This window comes from Entelurus aequoreus, linkage group LG01, assembly GCF_033978785.1.
Source record: "Entelurus aequoreus isolate RoL-2023_Sb linkage group LG01, RoL_Eaeq_v1.1, whole genome shotgun sequence".
NCBI lineage: Eukaryota > Metazoa > Chordata > Actinopteri > Syngnathiformes > Syngnathidae > Entelurus > Entelurus aequoreus.
In genome coordinates, this window is record NC_084731.1 from 30,300,388 (window position 1) to 30,326,011 (window position 25,624).

At 37.0% G+C, this 25,624-nt stretch overlaps 1 protein-coding gene across 2 annotated transcripts in view; it reads left to right on the forward strand.

Annotated features, from left to right (window-relative positions):
• Positions 1 to 2,416: 2,416 nt before the first annotated feature.
• Positions 2,417 to 25,624, forward strand: part of LOC133650201 (protein kinase C delta type-like) — a 47,203-nt gene continuing 23,995 nt past the window's right edge. The window contains exons 1-3 of one of the 2 annotated variants that reach the window (XM_062047166.1): positions 2,417 to 2,435; positions 23,003 to 23,133; positions 25,124 to 25,396. In XM_062047166.1, coding sequence (XP_061903150.1) covers positions 23,025 to 23,133; positions 25,124 to 25,396 — 382 coding nt within the window. In that variant the 5' untranslated portion in view covers positions 2,417 to 2,435; positions 23,003 to 23,024. Of the gene's footprint in view, positions 2,436 to 7,936; positions 8,124 to 23,002; positions 23,134 to 25,123; positions 25,397 to 25,624 lie in introns of those variants that run through there. The other variant, XM_062047157.1, reaches the window with a different exon arrangement.

A 25,624-nucleotide genomic window follows, 5' to 3' on the forward strand; every position in this document is an offset into this window, starting at 1 on the left:
TTAAGAGGGCCAAGTCTGATTTTTACCTGCATGAATGCAAAAAACATATAAATGATCCCAAAAAGTTTTGGCAAACCATAAAAGCTTCTTTAAATCATGTAACAACAAATGACTTTCCAAGTCCTTTAATTACTCAATCTGGTACTTTGTCTGATAAGACAACTATATCAAATTGTTTTAATGAGTATTTTGTTTCTGCCGGATCCTTGTTTGAGTCGTTGAATCCCCAATTGTCAAATGTTGGTTTAACTAATGTTAATATACCAAATACACCACAGGCTGTAAATAGACGCAGCACCTGCACTTTTGAGTTCACACCTGTATCAATATCCGAGGTAAACAGTGCACTAAAGAGCCTGGACACAACTAAAGCAGCAGGACCTGACCAAATTGAACCCTTTTTCTTAAAATTGGCTGCTGATTTGGTTGCTGAGCCTCTCTCGCATATTTTTAACCTAAGTCTAACAAGTAAAAGCATTCCAAAAATCTGGAAATCGGCCTTTGTTCTTCCCCTGCTCAAAGGGGGTGAACCCACAAATATAAATAATTACAGACCAATTTCTAAATTATGCATTTTAGCAAAATTGTTTGAGAAGATCATCAGTAACCAGCTAGAGGATTTTTTAGAATCAAACAATATTATATCTCCATTTCAATCTGGTTTTAGAAAACAGCATAGCACTATTACAGCTGCTCTTAAGGTCCTCAATGATTTAATCGAGGCTGTAGACGGCAAGAAATATTGTGTCGCCCTATTTATTGATTTGTCAAAAGCATTTGACACAGTAGACCACAGTCTGTTAATTCAAGCCCTTCATCACGTTGGATTATCTAAAAATGCAGCTGCTTGGTTCACAGACTATCTCTCCAGCAGAACACAACGTGTACTTCATTACTGGACATTACCAAAGGCGTTCCACAAGGCTCAGTGCTGGGGCCCATTTTATTTTCTATCTACATAAATAATCTTTGTAATAATTTGTCAAATGCAATGTACCATTTTTATGCAGACGACACCATTATTTATTGCTGTTCAACCTCCATCACTCAGGCTTTTGAGTTTTTACAAGCTGCTTTTGATGTCATCCTGGCTCGCTTATTTGATCTTAAATTGGTTTTAAATACAGATAAAAGCAAGGTAATGGTTTTCTCTCATTCAAGGGTGCTACTGGAAAATATTCCAAATATTGTAACATCAAATGGAAACCCTATAGAGCAGGTCTTAAATTACAAGTACTTGGGTTTTACTCTTGATCAGGAGCTTTCATTTAAAGCCCATATTAACAACTTGGTCTCTAAGCTTAGGGTAAAGCTTGGTTTCTTTTTTAGAAATAAAAACTGCTTCTCTCTTAAAGTCAGAAAGAAATTGGTGACAGCAACTATCTTGCCTGTAATTGATTATGGAGACGTGCTTTATTTTAGTGCTTCGTCTAAATGCCTCCAGTCGTTGGACACTGTTTTTCATTCAGCACTAAGATTTGTTACTGGCTGTCGTAGTCTCACCCACCATTGTCAACTGTATATGAAGTCAGACTTATCTTCATTGAGTGCACGCAGATACACACATTGGCTGACTATCATTTATAAGGCTCTTTTAGGTTTAATACCTCCATACTTGTGTACTCTGTTACAAAGAAAAAGCAGCTCTTACGCATTACGTTCTAACAATTTGTATGTTTTAACTGTTCCTCATGTACGGACTGAATTTGGCAAAAGAGCTTTTGGCATTGCTGCCCCTATGGCATGGAATGCATTGCAGACTAAACTGAAACTTACAGAACTACTTCCATTTGGAGCCTTCCGTTCTGTCCTGAGGGACAAACAGCGAGAGACGTTTGCACAGTGCCTGTGTTTTTAAAGGCCTACTGAAACCCACTACTACCGACCACGCAGTCTGATAGTTTATATATCAATGATGAAATCTTAACATTATAACACATGCCAATACGGCCGGGTTAACTTATAAAGTGACATTTTAAATTTGCCGCTAAACTTCCGGTTCGAAACGCCTCTGAGGATGACGTATGCGCGTGACGTAGCCCGGCGAACACGGGTATGCCTTCTACATTGAAGCCAATACGAAAAAGCTCTGTTTTCATTTCATAATTCCACAGTATTCTGGACATCTGTGTTCGTGAATCTGTTGCAATCATGTTCATTGCATTATGGAGAAGGAAGCTGAGCAAGCAAAGAAGAAAGTTGTCGGTGCGAAATGGACGTATTTTTCGAACGTAGTCAGCAACAACAGTACACAGCCGGCGCTTCTTTGTTTACATTCCCGAAAGATGCAGTCAAGATGGAAGAACTCGGATAACAGAGACTCTAACCAGGAGGACTTTTGACTTCGATACACAGACGCCTGTAGAGAACTGGGACAACACAGACTCTTACCAGGATTACTTTGATTTGGATGACAAAGACGCAGACGTGCTACTGTGAGTATGCAGCTTTGGCTTCTAAACATTTGATCGCTTGACCGTATGTGCGCAACTTTTTTTTGCGTATGTACGTAACTTTTTTAAAATATATAAGCTTTATGAACCTTGGGTTAGGTGAACGGTCTTTTGGGCTGAGTGATTGTGTGTGTTGATCAGGTGTTTGAATTGTATTGGCGTGTTCTATGGAGCTAGGAGCTAGCATAGGAGCTAGGAGCTAGCATAACAAACACGCAGGTGTTTTTATGCAGGATTAATTTGTGGCATATTAAATATAAGCCTGGTTGTGTTGTGGCTAATAGAGTATATATATGTCTTGTGTTTATTTACTGTTGTAGTCATTCCCAGCTGAATATCAGGTACCGTGAGTATGCAGCCTTGGCTGCTAAACATTTGATAGCTTGACCGTATGTGCGCGTCACGTACGTAACTTTTTAAAAATATATAAGCTTTATGAACCTTGGGTTAGGTGAACGGTCTTTTGGGCTGAGTGATTGTGTGTGTTGATCAGGTGTTTGAATTGTATTGGCGTGTTCTATGGAGCTAGGAGCTAGCAGAGGAGCTAGGAGCTAGCGTAACAAACACGCAGGTGTTTTTATGCAGGATTAATTTTTTGGCATATTAAATATAAGCCTGGTTGTGTTGTGGCTAATAGAGTATATATATGTCTTGTGTTTATTTACTGTTGTAGTCATTCCCAGCTGAATATCAGGTCACCCCCGGCTCTCACAGCATCTTCCCTATCTGAATAGCTTCCACTCCCCACTAGTCCTTCACTTGCACTTTACTCATCCACAAATCTTTCATCCTCGCTCAAATTAATGGGGAAATTGTCGCTTTCTCGGTCCGAATCTCTCTCACTTCATGCGGCCATCATTGTAAACAATAGGGAACTTTGCGTATATGTTCAACTGACTACGTCACGCTACTTCCGGTAGGGGCAAGCCTTTTTTTTATCAGATACCAAAAGTTGCAATCTTTATCGTCGTTGTTCTATACTAAATCCTTTCAGCAAAAATATGGCAATATCGCGAAATGATCAAGTATGACACATAGAATAGATCTGCTATCCCCGTTTAAATAAAAAAAATTCATTTCAGTAGGCCTTTAAAGATGTAAATCTCTGTTGTTTTACAGTTCTCTTATGTATTTTAAAATGTATGTCTTAATGTATTATTTTTGAAACTGCTCTGTGACATGTGCTGTTGACCTCTTGGCCAGGTCACCCTTGTGAAAGAGATCTTGATCTCAATGGGTTTTCTTATCTGGTTAAATAAAGGTTCTACAAAGATGATTTTATCAATTTAACAAATAAATCTTAGGATTAGGTCAGGCTGATTTGAAAAATAAGTACTAACCAAATAAACAATACATACTGTATGTACCAATAAAGTACTGATCTTTTTCTTACTAAATGTATTATTTATTTCTCTTTTGGGAGAGAAATAAAATATGTGTAATGCATGTAATGTAGAGTATATGTACAATATATTTATATTATTTACATATTATATATATAATATATTATATATATTATATGATTTATTATTTTTACTGTCTATTGTGAGCGAACTGTGGTGCTGAATTTCCCCCAGGGATCAATAAAGTACTTTCTATTCTATTCTATTCTATAATCGCAAATTATGTTAACATAAATATTGTCTAATTATGAAAAATAAATAAATAGAAATAAATAATAATAATAATAATGATTTCAAAGCAAAGTTATCGATCAAATTGTGCAATGTAAAAGTGGCAATAGATTTCATGGTAAAATTGTGAAATTTACTGTGGTTTTTACAGCATTTTTCTCTAAATGAAAAAAACTGTACTTTTTTTACTGTAATAAACTGCGGTTTGGCATTTATAGTATTACACCGAAAAATCTATAGTTGTTGATTTTCTGTAAAAAAAAAAATATATATATATATTTTTAAATACAGAAAACTGGCAGCTCAGGTGCCAAAATGTTACTGTAAAATAGCAGTTTTTTTAAATTTACAGTAAAAAACAAATGTAAATTTTACAGTAAAATTCTAGCAACTGAGCTGCCTTTTTTACCATAAAAACAGCAGTACTGTTTATCCATTTACAGTAATATACACTACATTTTGAGATGAAATTATTGCAATTTACCATATTTTTTTTTACATTTTAGTTTTTTTTTTTAATTTACAAAAAAATGCATTAAAAAATTGTGTAATAATAGTATTCACTATTAGAAGCGGCCCTCTGGGGCCAAACATTAACTGCAACGTGGCCCTCAGTGAAAACAACTTTGACACCACTGAACTATTACCTGAGCACAATAGAATTTGTTTCTGAGTCATCAGCCCACTTCCTTGTTCATGGAGAATCCCAGCAGACACAAAACATTAAAACAATGTTGACAACTTGTTGAATTAGGTCCTGGCATTGAGCCATTCAAACCTAACGTTGAAACAACATGCTTTTCGACGACATTTAGTCGATGTTGGGTTCTGATGTTGACTTGACCATTGCATTTTGGTCATTTCCCAACCAATATTTTACAACACAAATACAACATGCTGTTTGAAAACGTTTATTTTAATGTCAGGTTGTGACGTTGATTTGACCATTGAAATGTGGTCATTTTCCCAACCTACAACGTGGATCCAATGTTGCACATCAACGTTGTCTCAATTCACCATTATAACTATTTTACAACGTTGTTTCAACATCAGTTTTAAAGGACATGTACGTATAATCAACGTTGTATCAATGTCTTGTGCCCGCTGGGATGATTAGACAGATTGTGTAATTTTCATTGTTGATACACTGACTCCATCAAAGCACAGTGACTCCAGTGGCCACAGGTGCAAAGTAAGGAATTAACATTTTTGGGCGTATACATATAGAAAACAAGAACAGTATCAGTATCAAATCGATAACAATGTGATGGTATTTAATATTTTTACGTTTTTCTGGGTATTTTGCTACGTCTTTGAAGAGGGCTCCGTCTCCTCGGGTGGCCTCACAAACTTCTGTTTTTCTTCGTGAACTCACAGCATCTCTCTCATGCAGGTGTTGCTGGGTGTGTGTTTTAAGCATTTGGAGCATTTTTCTTTTGCATTTGTTTTTTGTCATTTTTGTGATTGCCTCATTCTCTCGTTGCATTTTTTTATTTTTTATTATGTTTTTGGTTTCAGATCATTTCTGTGCTCAGAGCGTCGGTCACTGCATAAAAGTAGTTTTTGTGCACTGTCGACTTTATTTTGCCTAAACCATAATGCAGTGGTATCAATTTTCAATAAAAAAAAATGCCAACAAGAATCTTCAGTAAAAGTGGAAATGTTCATTTATCAATTTCACATTGCTTTCTGCATGACAAACTAATATTTTTAATATAATAAGTTTTTGATTTGTTATTTTTATTGGTGTCTGGAAAATATTATGTATTTGCATTATTTCTGGCAGGGCGTATGAAATTTTGCCACAAAACGTTTTCTAGCTGCATCCTGCTCCATCATGAACAATACAATGGATGTCACTTTTCCCTGCTTCTGCCTGTAGCGCACAGCAATGATACTTTTCTCGATAAGCAGTGGTGCTGGGTTCTAACCCTGGAGTTGGATTATGAGGTTTTATTAAAACCTCTTAAGGCCCAAGCTGTTTGTTTACATGCTTTTTTGTATTTCTCTTTGCTATTTGGGCTTATTGGACCCTAATTAGAATAACAACTAAAAATCATATTTTAATATGATGTACTTAGTCCATAAGTACACAAACGTGTACTTCATGTGTAGTGACATGCAATTTTTTATTTTTACACATTTTTTGCCAAATTCAATTGTATGTTATACTCTTCTGACACCACCAAATAGCAGTATAAGTGTCCATATGTCAGCATCATACCCCAATTCAGTAGTGTACACAATTTTGGAAATGAGAGCTAAAAGGTGCTGTCCATGCATGTGGCCACTAGGCCTTTAGAGGTTTTAATTTGTGTTTTAATCATTTTAAAAATTGTTCATGGGAAATAAATACCATTTATTTACCATGAATTCATTGTAGTACCAAACATGCATCAAATAAATAAATACAATTTTATTGGAAAATTATAAAAATAATTTCAAAGATCAAGAAACACTTTTCTTTTATTTTTTTTATTTTTTTTGTCCTGTCCAGCTTCTCAGGCAAATCATATAGTAGATGTAGATGCCCATATCGGCTGTTCAGATTTACTTTACGAAAGAGAAGTGTAGGATACTTCTCTTGTTGCCTAATTTGTATTTGACTTTATTAAATGTATTTATATTATCATTTGGTGCAGCCGGGCCGGAGCAGGAGGGGATAGAAAGAGAAAACAAGGAAGACAGAGGGGGAAATTGTGGGGACAAGAGGGGGATTAGACAGAGAGACAAAAACAACAACAGCAAACACAACAATAACAACAACAACAACCACAACAACAATAGAGCAATACCAGCAAATACGACATGTACTAATATGATGGTAAAAGTGATAGCAAAGAAGCAGTTAGCGAAATAAATAATAATACAGAAATGATCATGAGCATTATTAGACTACAAATGGAGCATTACAAATACCAATAGAAATAGCGCTGATAATGAACAATACCAATAATTTACCTCTGTTATCAACAATACAATTGTTCAAATGGAACAATACATATACGTAATGATAACTACAGATACAAAAGAATGCAGAAAAATGGAGGGGAAGAAAGAGAAGCAACCTCTATTAACCTTGTAGATTGTTATAGTAACAATAGGTTAAGCTTTGTCAGTGTGCCATGTGTTACCCAGTTTCCCCTAGGGTAACAACGTTAATATATGTTTGATGAAACGTGATTATGTGCATGAGTGTATGTGTGTTTATGTACAGAATGTGTATACAACTGTATGTATGTTTGTTCAGTGAATGTATAAGTACGGTAAGTGTATATGTATGTTTGTACAGTGAATGTATATATATGTATGTTTTTGACCCATACTTTTTGACCCACTCAGTGGCCTAGTGGTTAGAGCGTCCGCCCTCGAATTGGTAGGTTGTGAGTTCAAACCCCCGGCCGAGTCATACCAAAGACTATAAAAAAAAAAAAAAAATGGGACCCATAATCTCCCTGCTTGGTACTCAGTATCAAAGGTTGGAATTGGGGGTTAAATCACCACCTCACCTCCCAGGGAGTGAACAAGGGGATGGGTCAAATGCAGAGGACACATTTCACCACACCTAGTGTGTGTGTGACAATCATTGGTACTTTAATACTGCTCAGGGGCACAAATGTAACCTGAGATGAGCTTTGTTGATTTGTTTTCGTGCCGGTATTGAGAACACTGGTCCTGTATTTAGTCGGTATCGAATCTATCACCAAAAAAACTCAGTATCGCCCACCTTAGCATTCAGGACCTATAGGCGTTTTTGTTTGCTGGGTGGGCGTGTTCATGCGGAAGTCACCTGAATGACGTCACACATTTGCCTACCAGAGTGCCGCCCAGTGTGTTGGTAGCAGACGTAGCAGTTCCAGCAGGAGGGAGAGACAGACACACACAGTCTGACACACACACTCTGACACACACGCCGCCGGGTTGAACAATAACACACCACAAAACATTGAACAAGTCGACGACGCCACGAGGGAAAAGTTTGCTATCGTGGGGGGGGGGAAACTCGGCGCTCACGAGATACTTTGAGGCGGAAGCGGTAAGTCATATTTTCTTGTGAAACTATTCCTGGCAAACTTAAGAAGTGACGGTTAAGTTTAGTTATTTATTCACTATGTAAAATAACAGTCATTTTTTTGTTACATTGAAAGCGGTTGTAAAATGCTGGCTGGTACCAGTTGTAGGTGTTACCGTAATACATTGCTGGTACTAGTAGGTGTAGTAGTAGGTAGTTGTTACCGTAATACCGGCGAAAAAGGGCGCATTCTGTTTCTGTTTCTATTCCATACACAAGTTCTGCCGTCTTTGCTAATTCATGCGTTTAAATCGACAATATGCATTTAAAACAGCAATGTATTTGCTTTCAAATGTAAGCGTGATTTACATCAAAACTGAACTGTGATTTATATGCGATATGACAGCGTTGTCAAATGGAGTATTATTATTCCAGGGTGCATATCTGGTGGTTTATATGAAGTTAATCTAGGCCTGGGCGATATGGTTAAAATAAAATATCCGATTTGTTCACCAAAAAAATCGATTTACAGTATTATGGAATAAGCGGTAGAAAAATGGATGGATTTTTGAAGAAACCAATGACTACAAATGACAGATGATTCAAAACAATTTTCGCTTTTATGTGGTCAAAAACTAGTGCAGTAGTTTAAAATGACACATACTCTTACTCTTAGCAAAATATTTTTGTATATAGTTGGTTGTTTTTAGAACAGATATTATTTTACCATGAATTGATTTACGTGGACCCCGACTTAAACAAGTTGAAAAACTTATTCGGGTGTTACCATGTAGTGGTCAATTGTACGGAATATGTGCTGTACTGTACGATCTACTAATAAAAGTTTCAATCAATCAATAAAAAATGAATTTTGAAAAAAAAACTAAACAGGTGAAACAACAGATTGATTGATTGATTGAAACTTTTATTAGTAGATTGCACAGTACAGTACATATTCCGTACAATTGACCACTAAATGGTAACACCCCAATAAGTTTTTCAACTTGTTTAAGTCGGGGTCCACGTTAATCAAATCATGGTAATGATTAGTGCGTGTACTTCACAATAAGAAGGTCCTGGGTTCGATCCCTGGGCTCGGAGTCTTTCTGTGTGGAGTTTGCATGTTGTCCCCCGGACTCCGGCTTCCTCCCACCTCCAAAGACATGCACCTGGGGATAGGTTGATTGGCAACACTAAATTGGCCCTAGTGTGTGAATGTTGTCTGTTTATTTGTGTTGGCCTTGTTGCGATGAGGTGGCGACTTGCCCAGGGTGTACTCCGCCTTCCGCCCGAATGCAGCTTAGATAGGATAGCACCCCCAAGACCCCGAGAGGGACAAACGGTAGAAAACGGATGGGATGGATGGATAAACAAACGAAACAGATTAGTTTTAGCTTTTGTTGCTAATTCTGGCATATTTGCTGTGATGCTTTTGCTTATATGTGGATCAATATGCATTGTCGTGATTTATTAAAATGATCCAATATATAGCTTTCTATGAAAGGCAAAACTTCCGTCTTAATTCTTCTGTGAACAAAAATGTAGTATATCATTGCATGCAAATAAATAAGCTCCAACTTGAGATCGACAAAGTAGGAACTTAAGTCTTCTGTGTTGAATAAAATAGTTTTGTAAATTGTGATAACTCCATAGTTTTAATAAGAAAATAAATAAACACAGGCTTTTCCACTGTATCATGGGCACCACATCTATAGCTTCGTGCAGAGCGACCGTTTTAGTTATTTTTTTCCACTGTGCTTCTTTCTTATCTTACATGGTACCTTGAGTAAATGATCTCACCACAGTAAGCTGATTTTTAGTCTGAGTTTGTTTTTGGTTGTTACGGTCTTGTTCACCTCATAAAGAGTAGCATTTCCCGCACTCGGCTTATCGTTTTCATATCAAATGCTGGAATAAGTTTGTTGTGCTGCTTTCTTTTTTAAACAAACTGTTGCTGAAAATCTTTACCACTGACAACACTACTCTTTTCTTTAGAACAAACGTCTACTCTCGTTTGCATTAACGTTAGCCATGTTTTGCTAGGCGTGTGACTCTCCGCTAAGGAAGTAATGGAAAGGTTAGAAGCTACGGAAGCTTTTGGGGGCAAAAAAATGTCAGAACAAGAGGATAAAATCATAGATTTTTTTATTGTCCGCAGCAAAAACCTCAAATTTATCGATAAAATTGATTTATCGCCCAGGCCTAAATTAATAATAGTTACCTTTGTTTTTCATGGAGCAACGGGTAGTTATTGCTCTGGTTTGAGAGAAAGCTATAGAGATGTAAAGCACCTGCACTCCCATCTGTAAACATTTACGGCCCGCGGCTAATTTTTCATTGCGCCGTGACATTTTAAAAAAACAAATAAAAATCCCGGATTAGAAGATTGTACAAAAAAATAATGGAAAAATGGAATCGGCCCAAATCCCCTCAGAAATGGGGACGACAGTCGAGCGAGCTTGGACTGGGCATGTAGCCAGTTGTTGATCTACGTTTCTCCTGTTTCTGAGACATTTTTTGCAATGTCTGGTTTCACTTCCATGATAGCGCCTTTCCTTTTCCTCAATTCACTGCTATCGGGGAGGTTTGCCTTGCGCTTGGGAGACACGAGGAAGGGTGTAACAAGAACCTGGTCCTTCCACAATGTAGCTCCAGAGCAAGTCTCATATTTACAGTATGAACAAACCGCTTAGATCCAAAATACATATTAGTAATTTATGGGAGTGTTTAACCCCAAACATCATAAACCGCCTGTATCAGTAATTGAAACAAGGAGAAGGAGGTGGATTAATCCGATTTGCTACTTGCATATTTTGTGCGCTTTTTAATGGTCCAGTTTAACCGTATTGTGTTCCTTAATGGGATTTTGTTAAGCATGTTGGAAATAAACTAAACCATTAAAATTACCAATGCTGTACCGGGGTTGTTTGAGACAATTTCTAAAGTCATACAATGTCAACCATCCTGCTTTGGCAGCATTCTCTATCACTTTTGGAAGCAGCACAGTGCATGTAATACTGCACCAACCGACTGCAGGTAGTGCTGTGTCAATATTAGCTTGGAGGACGCTCCCGAGACATCTGCTTCGTAAGATGTTGCCCTGTTGAACATTAAAATGATCTTGCTTAATGAAATAATTTACTACCCTGGCAAGGGTAGTACATTTTGTGATTCACCCTTAAAGTTAGAAATACTCTCCTGGCTCAAATGCTACAGTTTACAAAGGCTCTTCAGAAATGAACACCACTGTTAATGAACACACACACTGAGTGGAAGGATTCATGTTATGCTGGTATGGCAGGTTTGACAGCCTGTCAAAGAGTTAAGTTGAAGAGTCACAAAAGATAATTTCCCTGGAAATGGAAGTAACAGTGAGGTGTATAAATATGTCATTCAAATTGGTATGTTTTAACCATTTCAAGTCATTTGCACAAAATTATATTTAACCCCTTAACATTCTGACGGCCCGCCATCAGGCTGTCCATTATTACCAATATGAAACCGGGACTTTACCCCAACCTTTATTTGTGGATTCGGTATGTTATACATCAATTGAAAGCCTATTTAGCTGAGCTTGGACGGATGGGTGAACCAAAAAAATATTTGTTTTTAGTGTAAACCGCCTCCTATCTCTTAAATATCTGAATCAATTAGACACATTCTGATTGCTTGTTAGCTTTGAAAAGATCCCAAACCCACACGTTTAAAGAAAGCTTTTCATTTACTTCAGGAATTTCTTTTTTATGCATTGTAGCCACAAATATAAATCCTGGAATGCTGTCAGTATTTTACTTCTGCTTCTGTAGCTATGCTGTCCATGTTGTTCTGAAGTCTTGTGACCCTGTCAGCCATTGACCCTATTTGTATGTGTGTGTGCGGCTGGTGGGCAAAGAGAACAAGTGTTAGACATTAATCTTGCTTAGTTAACGGGAGCGGAGGACTTTCATTCTGTCCAGCAGCTCTGATGAATTTCATTAAAGGCTGCTTTGTTCAAAGTTATTAGCGTGTGTTCATAAGATGCTGTTACTGTGGCAATATCACATGCCTCTGTGCTTTTATTTGTTTAAACAGGCCCACACTAGCCACTAGCTTCACCCTTGCAACTTTTTTATTTCAAATACTTTTTTTCCAAATACGTAAATATTGTATTTATTTATAATACAATATACTGTGCCTTTTCTTGTATTGGTTATTTACTACATCATTTTTTAGGAATGTTCCGATGAGGGTTTTATGCTGCCGATTCCGATACCGAGCATCCATGAAGAATATTGGCCGATACCAATACCAATTACATGTATTAACTGTAGATTTTTCTTTGTATTTATGGTGAGTGCTATTGACAGTTTAACAATATCAACACAATATTAAAAATAGTTCCTTATTCTTTATTATTACATACAATTGTTTGAACAAAACAATGTCAATAGTACATAATAACTAAATAAAAGCAAAAACTACTACTAGGGCTGGGCGATGTACCAAGTTTTTAAGATATATCGATATATTTTTAAATAAGATATGAATTAAGAAAATATTTTAACATCGATATAATTTATTTCACGTTAAAACAAAATATATGGGAAACATCAATGATGATTGGTTAGTTTACGTGTAAGAAAATCCGTGATTGGTTGGTTGGTTTACTATGATGAGTCACAATTGGTTAAGATTAGGGAAAAACATTACGTACAGGCCAATCAGAGGCAAGATAGGGCGGATCATCAAACCAGGAAGGGAAATCGCAACAGACGCGTACATCACAAACAACGACGAGCGAGTCGATGAAGAGAAGAGGGAATATTCAAGCGGGCAATTTATATATTTAAAAAAACTAGTGGAAGATGGCAGAGGAATTCTCTTTCTTAGATTTTTCTTTTAGCGATGTAGTTGATGTCCAGGAAACCCACAATGCGTCTACTTGGCCACATTTAGACAAATGTATGCGTCTGGATAAACAATGCCCAACACATTCATTTTAGTTGTTTACCACGTAAGCCCAAATCAAAACTGCTCTCGACATGGAAGACTTGGAATACACATTTAAGAACACACATGATTGTGGACATGTGATGACTTTTGCTATAGTATAGCCTGTCTTAATGCTACATTTCATTTTCATTGGTGTTTTAGAACAAGACAGTAGCTGACATTTTGTTCATTATTTCCACTGTTTATATTTTGACATTGAATAGTTAAATCATTTTGAAACAAACAACATGACTGCAAGATATTTGTTATTTCATGCTATGAATCACACATGGCTATTCAGATAAAGGAAGTTAGCTAATAGAATAAACATTGTTTGTACTCTTTATGATTTTTGCAGTTTTTTTGTGTGTCAAAAGTTGCCTCTGATTATGACAAATGTGAAGGTTTTAGCCACAATCTAACCTCCATTACATTGTCGACTGGGAATTAAAAAGTGCCAGCCTGCAAATGTATTTTTTATCTGAGTTTGATACATTTTGTATTATTTGCACAGCTATGTTATTTATTTTATGTAGAAAGAATATTTTTGTATTTTATGTATGCACTCTTTGTTTTTCTATTTTATTTATGTTATGTAATTCTGTACTACTTAAACAGTTTATTTTCTGTGCTGTTAATACCCATCTTGACTAACTGGGTTAATAAAAGTGCCACTGACTGTTTACAGTACAGTTGTCATTCAGTTAAATTTCAGTGAATTTCGCTCAAAAATGAATATCTTTATATGTATTGTTTCACTAGAAAATATATCGAGATATATCGAAGATCAAGTTTAAGTAAAAATATATCGAGATATACTTTTTCGTCCATATCGCCCAGCCCCACTTACTACTACTTCCTTTGATCTTGCCGTCAAAGTATTTCTGTGTCTTGAGAATTATTCCCTGATTTTATAAACATTAACAAAAGCAACAAAAAATATTTTGAGTAAATAAAAATACTGACCTAGTAAGTCTCGTATCGACCCAATACTGATACTAGCCTTGATTTTGACACCACCAATTTATAGATCGATCCACCCTCTTACGTGTCGTGTACTGACTGTGACAATGCTATCACCCCAACAGTTGTTATATTATCCTCTCTCTAGACTCTTATTAATCTATTTGTACATTTCCTGTTATTATCTGCTTACTTTCTGCTGTAACGCTGTTCTTTATACCGGTACTCTTTTTTAAAAATGTACTAAGCACTTACTTTTTGGTGTTGGTTAATGCTGGCTTAACGGTTAGTTTAGTTATTTGCATGCCTGATCCTGGCATTGCGGAGATATTTATAAAACAATCTTGCCGTCCTTCTTACTTACTCCAAACGAGCCGTTTGGAATTTGCCCAATTTGTGACGTTTTTCCCAAGTGTGACGTCACCAGATATCTACAAATATGGTCGAGGTTTACCCAAAGAGCTTTGTGCGATTCCGCCCTTGCAGTCCAACGCTGTAGTCTATAAATGTCTTCTTTTTCTCTGTCCTCTTGTTGTGGGGCAGACTGGGTCTTACATGCACTTGCATGTTCCGCTGTTGCCATTTCTAATGCAAAGTAGTGTATAGTTTTAACTAGGGCTGCAACTAACAACTAATTTGATAATAATCGGATAAAAGAGACGAACTACATTTCTATCCTTTCCAGTATTTTATTGGAAAAAAAAACAGCATACTATCAATCAATCAATTAAGGCTGAAACGACGCGTCGGCATAGTCGACGTCATCGACGTCATCGGTTCCGTAAATACGTCGACGCCGTTTTTGTGCGTCGACGCGTCGCATATTTACGTCACACTACCGTCATGGCGAAGCGCAAAGCAGACGATCAAAGCAGACGATGCGAGCGGTGCGAGCGAGGGGGGAAAATCACGCCAAAAGTCGTCAAAAGTGTGGAAGTATTTCAATAAACGGCCTAATAATGTTGTTGTATGCACACTGTGTCGAGCGTAAATGGCCTATCATAGCAGCACAACGGCTATGAACGAACATTTGAAAAGAAAACCATCAACCATCAACTAGTCAATCGTCCGCGTGAGCATACGTTGTCATCATTACACAAAAACATGAATGTGTCGTTTGTATCTGCCAGGGGTGTAACGGTACGTGTTTTGTATTGAACCGTTTCGGTACGGGGCTTTCGGTTCGGCACGGGGGTGTACCGAACGAGTTTCTAAGCTAAAGCTAACTTTAGCTGCTAAAGTCTTAACAAGCTGCTTCGCTCCTTCTGCCTCTGTCTCAGCACGCAGCATTGTCCCACCCATACAACCATCTGATTGGTACACACGAAGCATTATCAGCCAATCAGCAGTGCGTATTCAGAGCGTTACCAGCCAATCAGCAGTGTGTATTCAGAGCGCATGTAGTCAGCGCTTCAGCGTCGAGCAGATAGGTGTTTAGCAGGTGAGCATCAGGCAGCGGACTCTCCCCAAATGATAATAAACACCTCCCAGTCAACTACTAGTAACATCACTATGAGCCCGTTGACCTTCTAGAAACTTAAACTGCAGCTCAGCTCACTCGCAGTCCTGGCTTGAGGTGAAGGCTAATTACCTCTCAGTTCCAGCCACATCGACCCCTTCTGAGCGCCTATTTTCAGCTGCTGGGAATATTGTAAACAAGAAAAGAACCAGAGCATGTAGACATGCTAACCTTTCTTCATTACAACTGTTAGTCACTCACTGGAATGAGTAGAATTGGTTATTGTGTACTGTGTTGGACTGGATGTTTATTTTGCACATTTTAAAAGCAATACTTAATGTTTACAGTGCTCCAGAATATTTAGATTGGCACTTTTTTGTATTGGATGTTTATCTTTATTTTGTCAGACTAATTGTAAGTTCTGTTTTTCTTATTTATTAGTTCTGACGGCATTATTTTGGCATCGTTGTGAACGAGAAGAAGGCGTTGCTGAAATAAATGTCTGTGTGAGAAAAACGAACAATTTGAGCCTTGATTAAGACCTCGGAGGGAGTAACAGTGATTATTATTAGCTTAGGGGAGTGGCTTCACATTGTGTATGGACATACTACATACTAAAAACAAAAATACAACATTAGCCAGACGAGACTGGCGTTTGTGATCAGCATTGAATGGCATTCATCTTTACTATAAACCTTTTAGTGAAAATGGAGCGATTCTTACACACATCATATTCCTATTTCTTGTATTTATTTACTTATTGTTATCATCGCCATTAACCTCTGATTGGCTAAGAGAAATTAAGTGGTTCTGTGTTCTGTGGTACTACTCAATTCCAACTTAAGTTCAGGTAACCAAGTGCAGCTATGTTTTCTTGCACTTTAAAAAGTGCTGTTAGAACCTTCTCTCCAAAAAAGCTAGGAAATTATTGTAGTTTGTATATTTAGCAGCACCACATTTCAAATACAGCGTTTCCCGGTCTCCATGTATAATCCGCTACTTTTTTCCAACGCTTTGAACCATGCGCTTAATAAAATGTTGCGGCTAATTTATGGATTTTTTCGGTGTGACGGAGAAGAGCGGCAGAACATTCACACGCACCCACACTTGAATTTCATCCCCTTGCATGCCTTCCCTGACGTCAAGGGCATTATATTAGGAACACAAGTAATGCCATTTCTTCTTATTATCCACTGAAAATACAACTTAAATGTGCACACAATTTACCTGCTGTGCTGTGTTCTCCCCGCCAACCAAACAATGTCATCTCTTCGGAGTTGGTTGAATATGTTTTTTTGACCAACCCCAAAGCCGAAGAAGAATGACCCGGCCATCGAAGAAGACAGTGCTCTCAGTAGGCTACTTTTTGCCAAGTCACAAGCACTGTATTTAGATACAATTTTGAAATAACACAAGTGCCTGTTTCAATGCGGATGATTGGTGTTTTCCTAATATGTGTGTATAATAGAATGTATCAACAAATTAGGTGGGTATGGCTTAAAAACAGGTGCGCTCTATAACTTGGAAATTACGATATATTTCCTGGAAGTTCAATCAATCAATCAATGTTTATTTATATAGCCCTAAATCACAAGTGTCTCAAAGGGCTGTACAAGCCACAACGACATCCTCGGTACAGTTGTTTACTTTAAACACATAATTTACAGGTTCACTTACATACAGTACACATACAGGTTATTTTTCATTTTAGGAATATAGATGACTAGCATGACTTGAACGGCACAGCTTTATTATAATTGTGTCAGTTGGTGATGCTCCAGTAAATATAGTCTCTTCGCCCGCACTTTCCCTTCCTCTTTTGGTAAGTGGCAACAAAGGCAAGGCAAGGCAACTTTATTTGTATAGCGCTTTTCATACACAAGGCAGACTCAAAGTGCTTTACAGACAACAAAGTGAAATGAAAGAAAATAAAAGCAAAATTAAAATGCAGACAATAAAAATAAAAACAGTGCAGACGTTAAAAGTTAAAAGATTAAAATATTTATTTGAAAGCTAAGGTGAACATAAAAGTCTTCAGTCTAGTTTTAAAAGTAGTCAGAGTTGGGGAAAGTCTGACATCTTCAGGAAGTTTATTCCAGCTATTTGTTGCATAGTGACTGAATGATGCTCTCCCTTGATTTGAGTTTACTCTTGGAACCGCTAACAGATTGGTCTCAGAAGATCTTAGTGATCTAGAGGGCTTATATAGTGGGAGCATATCAGTAATATACTTGGGCCCTAGACCATGTAGTGATTTATATGTGAGCAGGAGGATTTTGAAATCAATTCTCTGATGTACAGGGAGCCAATGTAAGGATTTAAGAATTGGTGTAATGTGCTCACATTTTTTGGTCTTTGTTAGAACTCTAGCAGCAGCGTTCTGAACAAGCTTTAGCTGATTCGCAGTTTTTTGGGGAATACCTGCAAGGAGACCATTACAATAGTCTAGCCTACTGGTAATAAAGGCATGTACAAGTTTTTCAAAGTCTTGAGCTGACATGAGCCCTCTTAAGTCTTTCTACATTTTTGAGGTGATAGTAGGCCGATTTTGTTACTGATTTGATTTGACTGTCGAAATGTAAATCAGAATCTAAAATAACCCCAAGATTTCTGGCTTTATTTGAGGTTTTCAGGGACAGTGATTGAAGGTGTTGGACGACTTTAAACCTTTCTTTTTTAGCACCAAAAACAATTATCTCAGTTTTATCTTCATTTAGTTGTAGGACATTTTGGCACATCCAGTGTTTGACTTACTCAATGCACTGGATGTGCATGTACAAAGAAACCAAAAGCGCCAAATGGCATTAAGCCATTACTGTTTTAGCTACTTCCACCTTTGCGATACGCTAAAACAGGAAAGAGGCTTATTGCTGCGTATTAGAGGGGCATGTGAATCTACCATAGTAGGACAAGCACACGTGTGACGTATAACATTCATAAGGGTCATAGGTACAATATTTGGACATTTGTCTTTTTCATAGTTCTTTTTTTTTGCAGCATTGTATTTATATTTGAGAACAGTTCACATTGACAGCCAAAGAACCTTACACCCTCAGGTATTAATTACCAACTTTTTAGCGTACTTTTTTTTTAGAACAATAATATAGACTTAGACTTCCTTTTTATTGTCATTCAAATTTGAACTTTACAGTACAGATAAGAACGAAATTTCGTTGCATTAGCTCATGGTAGTGCAGGATAAAAAAGCAATAAGGTGCAGATATAAATAAATAGATTACTGTGCAGATTGCACTTTTGCATATGCATCCAGGTTTATGGATGTATGTTATATTGTCTTTATATTCCAGCGAGTTAATCCATTTTGGGGGGGAATTGAGGGGATTATTATGAATGGATTTCTTTATGGATGGACAGTAACTTAGCTTCCAATAGCTGAATGTCATGTTCTATATAGGATTTAATTGATTATTTGAATTAGAAAAAATATTTGACTTATATTATGTTGCTTCGATTATTCGTTTAAGTGTGACTAATAGAAATTGATTTAAAAAAAAAATCCAGACCGCATGGAGAGCCCGGAAATTTAAATACACGGACGTACACACAGACGCTGCAATAAAGCACACATGAGAGCGGTGGTGTGTGAGTGCAAACAGCGGAGTCTTTTTTTTTTAAAGAATGATTAATGCCCACATGTTTAATGTGCAATTTAAATGTTGATGATGTACATTTATTAGGGAAAATATTCAAGGTTATGGCAAGCAGAAATGTTGTTGTTTATTTCAACTATTTCCCCCATAATAATCTTTGTTTTATTCGAAACTAATCGATAGATTACTCTATTACTAAAATCATTGATAGCTGCTGCCCTGGTCACAAAGTAGTCTACCGATTTAAACCAAGTAGTACACTCCATTTTTCCTCCATTTCTTCAATACACAATTTATCGACAATCATTTCCACACAAATGACCAAATTCTCAGCAATCAGTTCTCAGCAATCAGTTCTCAGCGATCAGTTCTAATTAATTTTTAAGCCCAACTGTAGATTTATTGTTACTTTGAGTCATTACATTGAATGTCATTTTTCTGATATTTCTAATGCGGGTTTACTCGCTCTAACAATCTGCTTGAGCTTTACCGCTTTTTTGTCGACTTGATTTTAAAGTGCTTTTGGCACAAAAGAAAACCACAATACTGTAATTTCTGCATTTGTGAAGAATACTTTGTATGTGATACTGAGTGTGATGGTCCCAAGCAAATGTGCGCTTGGCACTGACCTGTTCGACCAGCTTGTTTACTGCTTATGCATAATTGTATTATTTTCCAGTGGAAGACTTGCATGTGTCTCATCAGCTGGCGTGACCTTTTAAAACTGCCTGTGCCTTAATAACATCTGTGGAATGGAATTTATGTTTTAACTTAGTTATGTCTTCAGTTATTACATATGCTGGAAGTCTGTTGTCATGTTGTTTAACCCATCAAAAGCATTTAAAAGACAAAAACTTTATACTCTTGAGTTATTCACATCCTAATTTTGGTCGTCATTATGTTGAGTTCAGTGTACTGTACCTTATGTACTCGTGGAACACACACACACACACACACACACATACGTACACACACACTGTTCTGATTCTAAGTTTTCTTTCGTCTTGCGTCCACCAGCCCAGCTTCCTGAATGTAAACTGGAAATGTTTATTTTGTTCACTACTGCTCTTTTCCCATCCCGCCCCTTCCTCAATTGCATATACCCATATAAAACCCATTTTTTAGGTATAATTTACACTAGCTTGTGTTTGTGTCATAATACTATATTATTATGTTTATGTAATAAACATGGTTAAAGTGTGACGTGCATGTGTGTTTAGGAGTGACGGAGGTTTGTCAACATGACAACAGAGGTGTTTGTCACTCTGAGTGTGTACATTACATTTTTTTAAAGTCTGTAACAAAGACTGTTGTGTAATCTGTAAATATTCTGTAAATGCTTGTTTTGTTTTGCAATAGAGCTTGTAAATCCCCACAAAGCTAGGGGGTTGTCCAGCACGCAAAGAGGGCTTGATTTTCAAGTTTTTCTAGATTTAAAGATTATGGTCTGTTTTTTTTCCCCTCGTTATCTCCAAACTGACAACATCACCTTGGCCTTGATTTAACTTGTCGTTTGACACTGGTGCTTTTATTTTGCTCAAAGCTGCCTGCTAATATGTTCCGCAATCATTTTAGATAATGAATCTTTGATTATGTTAATAGAGCAGAGATTGTCCCATTAATAACATGGCATTGCTAAACATTAATTGGAATATTTGTATAAATATTGTATTTATTTTCATGCTTAGGTCTACAAATATGTTGGAACATTATCAAATAAACCGGCTCAAACCAGACCTTTGTACTTATCTTGTCAGTAGGTGTCTTTAATTGTGGGTTACTTTCACTTTTGAAACGCGACGTGAAAGATTATTATGGTCTAATATAGGGTTGTAACCATTCGTCGACATTGTTGACAAATGTTGACAATAAAATTTGTCGCCGACAACAATATTAATCCACATAGTCGTGACATCATTGCTCGTGTTTTTCCGAAGGACATGACTCAGCACCGCCACTCACATCTACATACCAGGTGAAAATGTGACGCTTGGCGTGTTCCCAGAAATTCAGAAAGCAGAGGAAGGTTGTTTGCAGGTAAAAATTTATTTAATCCAGTGAACAAAAATAAACACAAGATGAGTGCCGCTTGGAAAGGCACCAAACCATAGTGAAGGCTATGCAAAACAAAACTAAACTTACATGCTATAAAACAACAAAACGGAATGCTGGAGCACAGCAAAGACTTGAGCGCAGAAAAGTGCGACAGGACAAGCATCCACATGATCATAGAAGCAACAAATAGTCGTAATTACAAAATTAAAACAGCTGTGAGGAGAAAATGACACTCAGAGGTGGGAGTAAAGCTGCTTGCATGGATACACAAACAAAACAGGAAGAATGACCGAAATAAGAGCGCTAAACCGGAACTAAGACACTAAACTCAAAACATGGCACGATCTGATGTGACAGATCATGACAGAAAACATGTAAAGTGTGGGAATAATTTATCCTATTATTGTTAAAAATATGATTGGCTTGCTCATTCTGCAAAGTATATTTTGTTTTTATGACACTATATCTGTGCATTAAAAGCGGGGGAATGTCGGTCATCTGGAGGATGTAGTCTCAACCCGGTAAGACTGTTAGCTTGTACCTTGCTAGCTAGCTAACAAGTGTGAAGTGAAGTTGTGTGGAAAATAAATTTAAACATAATTTTAGCCAAAGTCTGCCAGCTCAACACTGTCTAAATCAATTCAAGTACTTTTTAAAGCAGCGTCAATTTGCAATGCAATGAAAAAAGGCACAAGAGAAACGCAATCTCTCTCTCTCTCTCTCTCTCACACACACACACACAGTTTAGTTTTTTTTCAGATTCACCCTTATTGTCATTGATTGTACTGGAGGGTTACAACGAGATTAGGGCAAGGTTTGTTGTTATTGCTATTTTAACTGTCCTTTTGTTTTTTCATAAAAACATACTTGTTTTATTTTGCACCTTACTTTTAAATGGACAAATGTTTAATAGTTATTTAAAAAAGATACAACCTAATGTGCAGCATTGTTACAGTATAAATACCTATTTATTAGGGCTGCGAATCTTTGGGTGTCCCACGATTCGATTCAATATTAGGTCTTGAAATCAAGCCAGGAGTTAAAATCAAGTCACAGGCTCTACATCAAACTCAACCATGTACAGCAGATCATAAGCAATAATCGTTCGACTAGTCGACTATTAAAATAATCGCTAATTGCAGCCCTTGAGGATATATATACATATATGCAACACAGCACTTTTAATTGCTGCTTAAAACATTGTACGTCTGCCTCGTTTTTAATTTAATGATTTCAAGTTGACAAAATGTAATTTGAATAAATAGAACAAAATTGTACTAAAATGACAATGCAAGGTATTTTATTTGAAAATAAACTCATAGGGAAAAATACATATTTTGCAAAGTGAAAGTAACTTGTTTTTCATTGTCACTACTTCGTCTTTCTGACATTTTGTTGCTGTGTTCATCATGGAAGTTTTACTCTATTCCCCACATAACTAAAACGTAGTTTCCAAAATAATGCAATAGGATGGAAACTTCTACTAAATCTACTTCCTCTCTGGTTTCTATCTGACAACACTTAGCCATCTTCCTTTTTTCTGTTCGATCTGTGCTTCTCAAAGAGGTTCTGTTACACCCCCCTTAGGAAGAAGAAAACATTTTGTATTTGCATTTGTACCATTTGTGTATATCCTATATATCCTTATTAACATGAAAGTAAAAAATAAATCAATATTAGTAACAGTTTTTTAGTCTGTAATAGCAATTTAAAGTGCATCAAAATGCCTGAAATTTAAAAAATATACATTTTCTTAAAGTATTAAAATGTTTGGATCGACTTTTGTCTTTGTCTTTGTAAACATTTGTCTTCCAAAACTAATTGTCAATTTTATTTTATTCTAGGAGGCGGAGGTGAGCTGTTGCCATGGCACCCTTCCTGCGCATCGCCTTTATAGCTTATGATGCAGGTGCTCTGCCTGCTGGGTCTGAACCCCTCATTTGTGCCATCAAGGTGAAGGAGCCTGTCAGCACAGGTGTGTACAGCAAATGCATACATTATGTTTGTTCCCTGATCAACAATAGCCAAAAGAGCAACAGTAATTGGGCTCAGTGCTTCCCCCAGTTCTGTTATGGATCTTGTGTGTGATCCTAAAATTTTCTCGACTTACTACCATTTTATCTCCCTAATAAAAATAAAAAAAGGAAAATGGTTGTTTTGGAGTTGTTGGGCTGATCGTACATTGTACGTGATTACCCCTACCAAAGGGGAACTGCACTTTTTTTGGAATTTGCCTTTCGTTTACAATCATTATGAAAGACAAGAACACCATCCATCCATCCATCTTCAACCGCTTATTCCCTTCGGGGTCGCGGGGGGCGCTGGAGCCGATCTCAGCTACAATCGGGCGGAAGGCGGGGTACACCCTGGACAAGTCGCCACCTCATCGCAGGGCCAACACAGATAGACAGACAACATTCACACTCACATTCACACACTAGGGCCAATTTAGGCTATCCCCAGGTGCATGTTTTTGGAAGTGGGAGGAAGCCGGAGTACCCGGAGGGAACCCACGCAGTCACGGGGAGAACATGAACACATTTTTTTATTTTTTATTTTAAAGATGATAAACGCTTGAAAGTTGCGGTGAATGTGAGTCACCGTTGTAGCTTTCAAAGCCCTCTAAAACAACTTAAAAACCCTCCATCAACGTTTTTTATAAATACACTGCAAGTCTATATATGATATAGTAACATATCATAACAATATGTAATATGGGCAATATTTACCGTATTTTGGTCATTTTAATCATTGATTTATTCCAAGCATTGATTTCTGTTTCCATAGCAGCGCACTTCCGACTTCTGGCAACAGCTGTGTGCTCTACTTCCGGAAACAAACAGGAGTGTGTTTTGTAATCATTGCAGACTTTGTAGTAGACAACGAAGAAAACTATTTTTGGACAAATGAGCTTGGTTATTACACAGGTTACTGAACGTAATTAAGTATTGTTGACGTTTTTTGAACGCATTTTTAAAGTGATTTAGAGGTAGAATTGTATGCTCGCATGAGCTGTATTGCCACCAAGAATGAGCTGATTTTTTATAAGTTAAAATGCAAAAAATAAAACCTTTTGTCTTCTTCTCTCTCATAACGATTGTGAACGATTGGTAAAATTGCTTTTCTTGTACATAATACAGTATACTGTAGATTAGTGTTGTGTATATTACGATGTATATCGTATCACAAATTACATTACATTACATTACATGTCTGCTGTACAATGTAACTGCAGCAGCTCTGCTACTTAGCATTTTTATGTCAATACCATATACAAATACACTACCGTTCAAAAGTTTGGGGTCACATTGAAACGTCCTTATTTTTGAAGGAAAAGCACTGTACTTTTCAATGAAGATAACTTTAAACTAGTCTTAACTTTAAAGAAATACACTCTATACATTGCTAATGTGGTAAATGACTATTTTAGCTGCAAATGTCTGGTTTTTGGTGCAATATCTACATAGGTGTATAGAGGCCCATTTCCAGCAACTATCACTCCAGTGTTCTAATGGTTTGCTCATTGGCTCAGAAGGCTAATTGATGATTAGAAAACCCTTGTGCAATCATGTTCACAGATCTGAAAACAGTTTAGCTCGTTACAGAAGCTACAAAACTGACCTTCCTTTGAGCAGATTGAGTTTCTGGAGCATCACATTTGTGGGGTCAATTAAACGCTCAAAATGGCCAGAAAAATATAACTTTCATTTGAAACTCGACAGTCTATTCTTGTTCTTAGAAATGAAGGCTATTCCACAAAATTGTTTGGGTGACCCCAAACTTTTGAACGGTAGTGTATATGATTTTACTATATTGGGATATATATCGTTATCAGGATATAAAATAACCTATATGGGTATATACCGGTATATTTGCATCTATATCGCACAGCGCTACTGTAGATCTTTATGTTCTGCATTTCATTGGTCTTGTTTTTCCAAATTAATTCCAGTCTTTTTTGACAGAGCGAGGAAAAACATTTCTTCAGCGGAAGCCCACTTTGTATCCATCGTGGAAGACCAGTTTTGATGCTCATATTCATGAGGGGCGTGTCCTAGAAGTGGTTCTGATGCAAAGTGCAGGGGCGCCATTGGCCAATGCTACAGTTACCGTGGCTTCATTAGCAGAACGATGTAAAATGTCCAAGAACAATGGTCGTGCTGAGTTCTGGTTGGACCTGATGCCTTCTGGAAAGGTCCAAATTGCTCTACAGTATTTCTTGGAGGAAAGCGATGCAAGTAAGTCATCTTTTTCTCAATTTGTTAACTTTATTTCCCACTCTCAGCAACAATACATTTATTGGCGGATTAGCAACAATAAAGGGGACCTGTACTGATTATAATCTGGTTTTACCACATTTTTGTGGTCCAGATATTATATATTGGATATGCTTTGGTGTAAATTTTGCTCTACAAGCACTTTTATGCAAATGAAACTACGCCCCTAGCTAAGTATCATAATTTAGT